At 36.8% G+C, this 12718-nt stretch overlaps 2 protein-coding genes across 3 annotated transcripts in view; both read left to right on the forward strand.

The window, feature by feature from the left end:
* Positions 1-8540: 8540 nt before the first annotated feature.
* On the forward strand, positions 8541-10473 carry LOC138126783 (uncharacterized). Its single transcript, XM_069042561.1, has 9 exons — positions 8541-8737; positions 8789-8972; positions 9023-9192; positions 9244-9422; positions 9475-9585; positions 9636-9730; positions 9784-9899; positions 9945-10216; positions 10268-10473. Exons 1-9 carry the CDS (start codon positions 8690-8692, stop codon positions 10401-10403), a joined length of 1311 nt encoding a protein of 436 aa, XP_068898662.1. The 5' UTR covers positions 8541-8689; the 3' UTR covers positions 10404-10473.
* Positions 10474-11706: 1233 nt separating this feature from the next.
* The window catches only part of Mkp3 (Mitogen-activated protein kinase phosphatase 3), a 29518-nt gene continuing 28506 nt past the window's right edge, over positions 11707-12718 (forward strand). Inside the window, exon 1 of one of the 2 annotated variants that reach the window (XM_069042651.1) lies at positions 11707-12292. In XM_069042651.1, the coding sequence (XP_068898752.1) occupies positions 11914-12292 (379 nt within the window). In that variant the 5' untranslated portion in view covers positions 11707-11913. The remainder of the gene's footprint in view (positions 12293-12718) is intronic. The other variant, XM_069042652.1, reaches the window with a different exon arrangement.

Genomic DNA, 12718 nt, shown 5'->3' on the forward strand with positions numbered 1-12718 from the left:
TGGTACACTTGCCACCAAAAAAAATGGGAAATTGAAGTACACAAAAATTTGTTTTTGTATGTTTTTTAATCTGTTTAATTTGAGTTTTTTTTTGCAGAGGTTAGAATTATCTGACATTGTCAACGAGATGATTAATCAAAATAGTTTTTTGTAATATCTAGTTGTTAAAGGTGGCTTTCCGGACTGTTTGTCACCATGTAAACAACCTCATAACGGCCGGAGTCCGTTAAGGGTGTCCGTTATGAGTGGGAGCGGCCGTTACGAATGACTAAATAACTATAGCAACGTAGATCTAAACTTAATTTTTCAACTTTTTTACAATTGGTACAATAATTAATGTTTAATGTTATGGGACACACCTTGAATTAATATCGAAATCCGTATGCCACTAGCAGATGTAGACGAGATTGAAGATGATGCTTCAACACCAACACAAGGGCAATTTTGCAGGGAATAACGATGACCTCACTTGCTCTCCGGACATCGGATCTTGACCGCGATTTTTTATTGATTTCAGTCGTTTATTTTCAACGGAAAGTTAAGTGTTGAACAAATCTGACAAACAGCAGCAAATGTAGACAAGATCGAAGATGATGCTTCACAATTTTAAGACTAACACAAGCGCGATTTTGTAGGCAATAACGATACCTCACCTCCGGACATCGGGCATATCTTGATTGCGATTTTTTATTGATTTCATCCATTTATTTTCAACGGAAAGTTAAGCGTTGAACAAATCTGACAAACAACATTGAAACAACGGTTGACATGACGACGTCCTTCGCACACTTATTAATCATACGGTTTTTTCGATGGCGTTGAAAAAAAATGTATTTCAAAAAGATAATTGTGAACGAATTGTAGAGATATTACAAAAACTATTGTACAATACACGTCCGTTAGGGCCTTTACAGCCTCGCCACTATTATTCGGCTCGCTCTGCGAGCTCGTCTCACAAAATCTCTGGCTCGGCAGTAAAGGCTATCCTAACGGACTTCTACTGTAAAATACTATTGACTATTGACTATATTAGACTTGGTTTGACGCGAATAAAACTGACATAAGCTGACAATTAATAATCATTTTTTTTTTTTTGGTGTTAAGTGTACTATTGGGGACACGGAAAACTGGGCAGATGTGTCATTCAGTTGTCAAAATTTCTAAACCATACCTTAGCTACTCGTAACCAAGCTTAAGTTAATTTGACAGTTTTTTTGAAAATATCAATCATAATGACGGTAAAGGTGCATTTACATTGACACTTTTTGAAATGACAATAACAGACTGCCCAGGATTCCATGTCCCTCATTGTACCATAGTCGGATTTTTCAAAATTTTAATCACAAACTGTGTGGTTATTACAGACTTTCATTCGACTGAGTTCCATCAGATAATTGTCTCCAGTCCGCTTCAGCTAGGTACTTTTAAAGCGGTTCCCTTATTTCTCATTTCAATAGATTTGGAAATTTGTGGCACGTAGTGCTAACAGACCTGTAACACTTTTTGATGCTGCAAAGCTTCATGATAAATTCACATTCAATTCAAGTCAATTAAACTGATTGACAATATTGACATTTATAATTTTTTGTAATGTTATTTGTTTTTTAAAAACCAAATACTATGGCAACAACAACTACAGCGCCCTCTTCTGGCCTGTGGACGGTGCGCACAGCCAATACGCAAACCGAGGACACAATTAATGCACCGACTTTGGATTATATAGTATTTTATTTTATCTAGGGTAGATTTTTTGAGGTTAGCCGAATCAATCATTCAGCTAGTTTGTTACGGTCGTAATAAGCGAAGGGCAGTTCAGATTTAGTACTTAGTAGGCCATGGTTTATCTATGATAAGAGAGACATCTATTATTCGAATATGTTAAAGTTGAGCAAGTTTCCTGTTTATAACTTTAGCGTTAACATTTCTCATTTTTTTAAGTTTTTGTCACGACCTGCTGTATAATTAACCGGCCTGTTCATATCATTAAAAAAGCATTGCGAAAATGTTTCCGAGAAAGAGCCAATTTTCGCCGATGAGGGCGCCACAGTACGGGTGCTTCTAAAGAATAAAAAATCGGAAAAATATGTTTAGACACGATTTTAGAGTTAAGATTGAGTACAGTAAGTTCATATTTTCATTCTAAAACAATACTGAACACAATTGTATTTTTGTGTTTTTGATTTTAATTTTGAATGTCATTTGAACGAGAAAAACTCTCGGTGACAAAAACTTAAGATGAATAATATCCCCAAAAAGCGCCCGTACACTAGCGCTCTGCGGGGATCACTCAAATTAAACTTTTGAACAGGCCGGTTATAATACAGCAGGTCGTGGTTTTTGTTAACAGATGGTTTCAGAATTCCTAGTGCATGCTACTGCCAAAGACTAAGGATGATATATATAGTTACTCTTTGCTACTGCAGAAGAGAATCTTGAATGCTATCGATTAGGAAGCTGTACTGTAAGAGAGAAGAGGGCGCTATCGTCCAATATTATGAAAAGCACGACCTGCTGTATTATAACCGGCCTGCTGTTTAAAAGTGTAGTTTGAGTGATCCCCCAGAGCGCTAGTAAAGTCCTCGTCGAAGAATAGTCAATTTTGACTTAAATTGTAAATCATTTTACAATAGGGGAGAAAATCGTCTTATAGCTACCATAAATAATTCCATTATATAATTGATTTCATATAAATGTTCATCAAGTGAGCTGTGCATTTGTAAAAGCACCTTTCATTTAGTTACATTACAAAAGTCACATTTATGAAGGTCATGTCCAATAAACCTTTACTTGGTAAAAATACAAAGACAAAAACAAATAAGAATTACCTTAATTTAATCAGTAAAAAGACGTAACATTGCTTTTGAAATCAGCAATGTTAAAATGGACAAAAACTAAAAAATTAGTCAAATCGGGTTCACGCAGAGCAAGCAACTTTGAAAGTTAAAGTCACTAGCTTTAGCTTTACTACCAACAGAAAATCAGATTTTCATGGCTTGCTTAGATGCACATTTATATGAAATTGAGTATACCATCTAATTTTATTACCCCTTTGTTGTGCAGTGCCAACTCAAAGAAGGACAAACATCAGGTAAATTAACAACCCCTAGTTATTTATGGAATTATTTATGGCTATTATAAGACAATTTTCCCTCCTATTGTAAAATGATTTACAATTTAAGTCAAAATTGACTATTTTTTGACCAGGACTTTACACGGGCGCTTTTTGGAGATATTATTCATATTAAGTTTTTGTCACCGAGAATTTTTCGTATTCAAATCACATTCTAAATTTGAAATCAAAAATATTACAACGAATTTGGTGTAATCATCGCAAATTAGAAAGAAAATATGAACTTACTGTACTCAATTTTAATTCTAAAATCATGTCTAAAGCTAGTGTGACACGGTTCTAAATTTCACAGAAAATTTAGTAGTAAATTTATCAGAAACTGGCAAGTAGCCTGTTTGCAACGTATTCTAAAATTTTCACTAATAATATCACGATGCATAGATGCATAGATTTTCGTCTTCGACTTTGATTAATAACTTTGTCACCAATGCACGAAAATAAAATTTTCAGGATATGAATCTATGCAGAGGGATAGTCGGCAAGAAAATCGCATGAATACATTAACCATCAGTGAACGACAAAAAATGTATCTAAAGTTTTTTAAAAATACATACCAAGACTGTAGAATTTTAACTCCTCAACAAATTGAACTTTTATTTATAAAAATATAGTAATTTGAATAAGTACTGTCGCGAGCAAAAAATTCTGGTCGTCAATGTCATTTCAAAATTTGGTTAGAGTTAGATTTTACTATTAATCGAGTCTGTTATTTGCGTATCGCCCGAATATCGTTCAGTACTTTCCATTATACCAATAATACTTAACATGATGATTTATTAGTAAGACTGACATTTCTCTTTACTTCAAATTAAATTTACTTGTTATCTGTGCCTTAACCGTAGCAACGGTAGCAAAAATTAACCGACTTCAATTCAATTTCAAGCCCTGATTGGTCAATGCTATGACAACTTAATTTTACTGCCTTTAGCGCAGCAGTTACACAATACGCCCCTTGACCTGTTAAATTTTAATAACGGCCTAGCCTGTTATGGGTGTCACATCAATCAAGAATTGAGTACTGTTAAATCCTGATTACAGTATGGTATAATGAAAGAGCTGTTTCGATCCCTATTACATTATCGTAATGCACATAAAACATATTTTAGATAGCTTTTAACGTCAGCCTAATGAATATCAAGTTCTGACAGAAAAATACCTGTCTCAACAAAGTATGAAATAACAATAATAATAAACAATTAAAATCACAAAACTAAGTAAGGGTAAGGGTAAGTGGATCATGTCGGTTCTGTCATCGTTCTAAATTATTTTCAAATACTAAATATGAACGAAAAATGCAATGACAGATATACCTTTCAAAGTAATAGAATACCTACTACCGCGAGCAAAAAAAAACTGGTTGCCAAAATCATACTTTGACGCAATGGAAAATGCTCCATTGTCAAACGGTCGCAAATATCATAACCTATCATCATGTTGTATGACATTAATTGTAATTTTTTTCTCATATTTTGACACTTTTTTGACATGGGCATAATCAGGCGGGGAAATATTTTTTTTTGTTCGACACTGTCAGAATTTGAGAATTTTCTCCTGTGGGAACGGATTTTGATAAATGTCACAACTTGTCAAACAATTAATTTTAAAGATTTTAAGCGATTTGGAGCCTTTAAGAGGCTCGTCGAACAAAAAAAAACTGTATTGAACTCGTTAAATAAACTACTATTAATTTGTGACAATCTAACCAAACTTTGAAATGACATTGACGACCAGAACTTTTTGCTTGTGACAGTACTTGGATTCATGAATCATGATTTAATTTTTAAATACCAAAACACAATGCATGCTTTGTAAAATGTATTTTGGGTTGCATTTTTACCCGATCAGGCTCGGCATCTAACATCTTACGTGAATAACGCTGTAAAAAAATTGGAATATTTAAGAATAGAAATTCAGATCGAAGTAATTTATTTATCATTAACAACTACGTAACTTGTCACAATTAAAATATAGTAAACTTTTATTTTTAAAATATTTTTTTCGATTTCCAAAGCTTCTAAATTCACTATTGTGCAGGATTAGATATTGGTAGTGAGTAATCTTGTACAGTGTGATAATATGTACGATTAGAGGTAGCTGTCATGACAATTTCATACATATATTTCAAAATAATTTTCCTGTTAAGTGCCACTTTCAAGGACCGCCAAATCAGCAATTAAGTCCAATAGAATTTTTTAAACATTTTTCTGACGTTTACGGTCTCTTCTACACCGTAGTGCACCGTTAGTACGCCATTTTTGGGACACCCTGTATGTACTATCGCGGCCATCCAAAAGTGAACGTTTTTTTTTTTATAGTTTGATTTTTACTTTAAATCATAGGCGTCCTAAAATGTCAAAGTTTGACACTAGCGTTAAAAAAATTATTTAAACTATTTTTTTTTTAATGCCACATCTCACTCCGATTCAGACAGCTAGGGCTATTGCAAAGCTGGAAGAAAATCGGTTGTTGGCTGCTGTTGCGAGAGAATTACATTGCAGTAAGACTTGCATCTTGAGTATAAAGAGGCGTTGGCAAAAAACAGGCTTGCGAGGCCAATACGAATAGATGTTGGAAAGGTTTCTTTACTAAAGTTTACTTTCACTTTAATAATGCATTAATTACTTCTCAGCCTCATTTTTATTAAAAATTATTTATTACAACTTTTTATTATTAAAATAGTAACGCCTGCTGCACGAACGCCAATGAATACAGCCTGATTTAATTTAACGAAAAATACGAACATTTTCGCAAGCTATCGTTCACTTTTGGATGGCCGCGATTGTACAATCACACGCTTGCCCCAATTACCACGAATAATCGGCGTTCTACTCTACAGGGTGTTTTCGAAGTTGAGGGGTTCCTTGTAACACGAGATACTATACATTATTCTTAAGAATTTTAGCCTAAATCTTCTTAGTAAAATGTTTGTATTAAGGGAGATAATTGATTGTATATTTTTATTATTTTCTAAAATTTTGAGTCCGCTCCTGTCTATTTCTCCGCTGTCCTAGATTAATAACTGACGTGGCCCAGGATGGTGTCTTTCTGGAAATCGCTCTGTGTACTCTCTGGACGCCGCAGCTGCATTCTGATAACGTGATAACATTGCCCATACATTAGCAATATATCTGTGAGCTCATTATTTTCGTAATGATAAAGCCATTCCGACTAATTAGATGACAACTCTGACAGTATTTTTGATTAACGTCCATGCTCATTTGATTTTTTTTTTGTCAATTCTAATTTCTAACAAATCAGCGCAAATTTGAGCAGGACCGGTTTCAAAAATTTCAAAAAAATCAACTTATTGTATCTTCATTGCCGTACATATTTTACTAAGGTGACTTTGGCTAAAACTCTTTAGAACAACGCATACTATCACAAGTTAAAAGGAACACCTCAACTTCGAAAACACCCTGTATTTGTAGACTATTGGAATACATGGAGGACTGGTTGCATAAAGCTTAGTTAACATCGTGTCAGCTAACAACGCGTCAAGTCGGAAATCCGTCCATTTGATTGGCTGATTCAAATTCAATGTTAAATATTCCCCAATCAGATCGCTTGACAGTATGTTAACTTTGACAACGAATTGACATCGCTTTATACAACCGGGCCGGAATGTTTTTAAATGTTGCCACATTTAGTGTAACAAGTGGGTCCATATTTTCTACAAAAACGAATTATTAATGACTACTTAACAACGTACTATTAATTTCTAAAAAAAATATGTAAACCAATCATTAGTGTCATTAATAAATGACAGTTATTAAAAATCACTTTGAAATTTTTCTTGTGACATCAAAAAAGCAGGGAAATGGCATTATCGGATCAAAAGGTTATATTCGATAAAGGCAAGTTCACACATATTTGTCAGTTAAATGTCAGTTGTGGCCAAGATTCCGTGTCCGGACTGTCCGGAACAGTACTGCTAAGTTGGTCCGCGAATTTTGGGGCACCCAGTATAAATAAACTAACGCAACAAATGTTCAAAGTGTCATCCATTAGCTTGAAGACATGCTTCAAGCCTATTAAGGAACGATCGCCGAACGCGTTATCCTGTTCTGATTAATGAAATCAATAATTAAATTCATCAACTGTCATTTTGACATTTTTGGCCAATTTATATTACTTACGTTGATTACGAAATTAAATATTATAAACGGTATCAACAGTCAGCGTTATTAATACAGGGTCATTATAAATGATTGTCCCATCGCAGTAGGCGTTGGTGACATAGTTGAATGTGCCGCAAGCCTCTCTATATGAGTGAGACTAGTATGGCCGATAGGTGGCGCTACCTGCGGTATTGGAAATCTGTCTACTATTTACAGCGTAATCAACAATGACTGAGTCTGTTGGCAATGAAACAATTGAAAAGTATTGGTGTTTTTTGTCTCGTACTATGGCGGACAATAAATTTAGGCCGGCCTGTCATTGGCTTGACATCAAAATGTGAAGCTGGCATTATGTTCAACTAACCCCATTTTTGATTTTTGTCATTCTTGTCATCGTGACAGCAATAATCAAAATTAAAATTGGGAAAAGAAGCGTGCACCAGACAGAAGTGCTACTACAAATCAGTAATGCTAGTGGAGTAGTGGGTCATGATCTGTAAGTTACGAAAAGGGCGAAGGAAACGCCAAACACCTTGAAAACCTTCAGTTTGACAAACCGACACATCAGTCATAATGACAATAAATGGTCGCTTGCATTGACTTTTTTGAAATGTCAGAAATTTGCCGGCCAAAATTTATTGTCCGCCATGGTACTTGGCACTGACCGGACATTAAAAATATTTGTGGTTATGTCGGTTATGTTTATGCTATTACAAAAATGAACCTTTGATGGTAAATTTCAAATTTGCCAAATTTCATTGTTACCAACAGATTCAGTCATTCTTGATGACGCCGTAGTTTGTCTAACGTTGCGAGGCTGCCGGCACATCCAAAATTTGTGTGGGTTTTCAACGCCAACTGCGATGGGACAATCATTTATAATGACTCTGTATTTTTGGTTGCGTACAAAATAAATTCAGAAATAAGCCTTGTGACTAGCTCTGTATAATCTTGATAAATTAAATAAAAAAATTGTTTTACTACTTGATGAAACTCTAAATCACGCTTTGAAAATTTCCATATATAGGGCTTCAATCCAATACAGCCATTAGCAATAAAATAAATTACGAAAACTGATTAAATTCTTCTTCGGCAGTATTAATTTGTGTGAAATGTAACCGATTATTGAAATGTATCAGATCAAACGACTCCCACATAAATAAAAAACAATGCGTAGGAAAACTAAAATATGTAATATAATACAATTTATTTTGAAACGGTAAGCTGACGCATAAGACGCACGCCCGGCGCCTCCACCAGTTTTCTTCGCCTCGATCAATGGTCTCCTAGCAACGACGTATGTTCGGTTGACACAAAATTAATCCAAAATTTCTAATGTCGTTGTACAGGTTTATCTGTCATTTTTATAGTTTATTATGAAATATACTAACTATTTAGGTCGAAAAATGTGATATTTTATTTGTCTTTTTCTTCGCCAACAATGTCCAGGAAGGCTTTTCTAGTCCAAGTAGAACTAGATGTACAAGCTGTAAGTATTACGTGTTGACCTACTTCTTCGAAATGCCTTCAATATTTTAAGGTAACATGCCCTGGCGTATGGCTGTGTTCAAACGGAAAAGTGTCCCTCCAAATTTATATGTTAGATTCATGTGTTCAAACTGCCAGCTACAAACCGAATTTCCCCATAAAATGTAACGAAACGTTCGCTTTTTACAAAACGTTTTACTCTAAACATCAACTCAACGAACTCCAGAATGACTTGCGTAAGCTCTGAAGTGAAATAATATGATTTTTGTACACGGATACGTTGCAGACGATCAATGGCTGTACATCGAACTGGTTCAATGGCAGAGTTGCGAAATTGGCAATGTTTTAGCTTCATTTGAGACTACCTTGGATGAGCTTTTGTATCCATCTACAGTCAACGGATCAATAGCCGGTGTCGATTTAGACTTGCTAATGGAACCTTCTAAAACGTTTCCGGTAAAATTAAATAAAAATTGTTTTAAATGCTCTTCACGTTTGCCCCTCCAGGGAACAATCGCTCCGAAGGTGGAAGTCAGCACAAAAACCACAATAGAAGAGACTTTGTGTGTTTGCACTAAACCCACTTCAAGTACGGTCGTTGTTAATCCAAAAGTATTAATGTCGACTGATCATAAACCTCGCGGAAACGTATGCAGAAAAGTTTGCCATTCTATAGCGTTCAGCAGGTATTTTATTTCTGACTTGTACCATTCTTGATTTAATTATTCCGGTATTCAGGAGAAAACCCCATTTCAAACCGAGATCCAAACCACCATTTTGCTATAGAAAAGCCGAAGACGATCTCATTTTACGCAAACCACAGTACGACTTGGACGGCAACTATTGCAGGTTCGTTTTAAATTTTCACGTAAAAACAACAAACCACAACTGGCTTTCAGTTGCAGACAATCTAGAAGTTTAGAACGGAAGAATGTTACGAGTTTGAGAAGAAGAAAACCAGATTTGATCAGCAAACGAAAACCTCCCTGTACAGGTCTGTTTTGTAAACATTTCCAACAATTTCTAACTTTCAACTGTACCCTTTAGTGAAGATGTGTTCTTGTGGTAGCGGACACAAAGAAAATTTTTGTCCCGTCTGTGCGAAATACCGAGGCTATTTTAACGTGACTCCTGTAACGCATTCGCCACCGATACAGAAAAAAGTAAGTGGATTGCAACGGTTGACAATTTTGACCGTTCGCTTTCAGGAAGAAAATCAACCACGAACGACTTTGTTTGATTCCAACAAAAGCTCTTACAGAAGGAAACATTACCCTTGTGCGATAGAGTTCGTCCCGAGCGAAGAAAAATCTGATTCGGGCGATACCAATTTATCCGATATCGAACAAGACAAGAAGAAAGTGTGTTTCTGTACAGAACAAAAACCAAGTCTGGCCGAAAAATTACACGCAAAGCTTACGAACACGCTCAGTTCTCTACCTCGAACGGTGGAGTGGTCTTGTTACGATTACGATTACGAGTAAGTATTCAGCAGATGAATTAAGTTTTTGCAAACATTTTTTTGTTTAAGGTGTGACTGTTGCCCGCGTACAGAATCAAGAGCGGAACTGTATCGTGATCTTCAAAAGTTTTATGGAGATTTGTACATGAAAGCTCGCTCAAATGTCAATGCCTTATGTGTACCTGACTGTCCGGGATTCAGATAAATATGGTCGTGGGTCTTTTGATCCGCCGATAATTGTTTTAGTCGATTTTAGAATAAACTGTAGAAAAGTATTAATGCGTTGTAAATAAAACCGACCCGAGCGGAGCTATGAATTAAGGGAAAAAATCTAAACGACATAATGTACGCACATTATTTGTCAGCCATTTGGACAAAATAAATTCAGTTAACGATAATTAAAAAGGAATGACGCGCTTTGGTAATTATAGCGCCATCAGCAAGATTATCGAATCATTATTATTGGATTGGTATTACGTCCTTATTGAGCAGCGAAGGCGGGGTGTATTGTTGGTTGCATAGTTGCGGTGAGTGTGAAAATAATTAAATTTTTGGAATACATAATATTCTGAATGTATTTGTTTAAAAATTGAAGACGGTGGGGTGGTGCAGAAATGTTTAAATTCCGGGGTAAAGTTTATTCATGATAAAAAAGAAAAATTAATTTGCGGCTGGTTGTCAGTGTGCACATGGAACACTATGCAGCAATGTTTGCAGCTCGTTTATTAAGTTACTTAATAGTTTTTAGCGAGAAAATAAACAAACGAAACAAGTTTAATTAAGAACGTCGAATGGAAACAGTTTTTAATGATGTCGAACACAATTAGGAGGGCACGAGAGGAGCGGGGAAAATGTTAACTAACGCCAAGAACGATCGTGATTGATTAATAACGTACCTAATAAATTGGATTAATTTAAAATTAGACATTGATTAAGCCGTGATGAAGGTTGAACTTTAGAAAAGGAGGAAATGCAAAATTCAGCCGGTGAAAATAACGATCGTCCAATCATCGTCGTTCTTCGGAGTCGGTCAAAGTATCAAATAAAACTCAGACGAGCAATAGATTTAGTGAGGGGGTGTTAAGGTCATCACAGTATCGATTGTGAAGGTGGCGGCATAGTTTTCGACCGAAAGGCCAAAGCATTATCATGCAAACAATCAATTTGCAATGACGGGCCCGCAATGACGTCACTGCTAATCACAAAATATCTCGTTTTTGTTGAGCCGTCACCCGCCCACGCTCTTATTCGAAAGTCGCGGAAAACACAATAACGAAAGTGGACCTACGTAACATTAAAACGAGGCAACATTATACCAGACGAGATGGAAAGTAAACGTGCAGCGTAACTTGATTGAAAACAAACTTAGTCGGCAGGCTTCATCAATGAAATGACGTAATTGTCGCCGGATTGGTCGCTGGAGGGGAGCCCACGTGATCGGCGACCAATGGAGATGGCCGCCTTGTGTCGATTTTCACCCGCACGCCCTCGCACAATAAACTTGAGAAGCGGCAACAGTGCGGCCGATCATTCTGAGTTCCACCAGTGCAGCGGTTGCACGTTTAGTTTCGTGCACCTTTATTTAGTTGTAGTTTTTGACATAAGAACCGTGTTTTGTGTTCATAAATGGTTTCGTTTGTGTCGTCGTAGCGTTGTTGATCGGTCCGGACACGCACATTTTCGTCACATCGTGGGTGCTTTGGGTTCGACTCGAGATGCCTACTACACCTGAATGCGACCAGGACACCGTCTCCAACGATCGGCTGTTGACGCTGCTCCGGAGCGAAGATGCCAAGAAGGTGGTCATCCTCGACTGTCGCAGCTCCATCGAATACGGGGAATGCCACATAAGAGATGCCGTCAATTTTTCCATACCCTCGATCATGTTGCGTCGCTTGGCCGCGGGCAAGATCGACCTGGCCTCCACCATCAAGTGTAGGGATCTCAAGCAGAAGATCTGCAACACCTACAAGGAGAATCTGTTTATCCTCTACAACGATCTGTCCGGAGTTCAACAACACCAGGCCGACTCCGTACTCAACGTTTTATTACGAAGGCTGACGCAAGATGGTTGCCGTGTCGGCTGTCTTAAAGGTTAGTATTGTTTTCGTGTTTACACCAGCTTCTGCCGCGCCGAAAGACGCTCCAAAGCGCCTCCTTTTGCCAACGATGTTGTTGTGATCCCTCCGTAGACGGTTTGGTTTGAATGCTGATCGGTGTGGGCGTCGGTAACACGTTTCTTTCCATTGTTTTGATCCACAGGTATAGTTGATCAAGTGAGTTGTCGCCATGTTGCCGCTGTTCGCATGCGTGACCCGTTCAAATTGCCTTTAACTCATTGAATATTTTCATAATTAGGTTCGAATGAATTATGTGAGAGGAGGTTTGATTTCATTCATTATTCCGCAATTGTTTCCGTCGTGCGAATTTTTTATTCTTACTTAATAGAATACAATAGAATAAATAGATGCCAGGAAGATCAGCCGGTCGAGAAGACAGCGTGTACCAGAATAATTATGA

The sequence above is a fragment of the Tenebrio molitor genome, chromosome 3, assembly GCF_963966145.1.
Source record: "Tenebrio molitor chromosome 3, icTenMoli1.1, whole genome shotgun sequence".
Classification (NCBI taxonomy): Eukaryota; Metazoa; Arthropoda; class Insecta; order Coleoptera; family Tenebrionidae; genus Tenebrio; species Tenebrio molitor.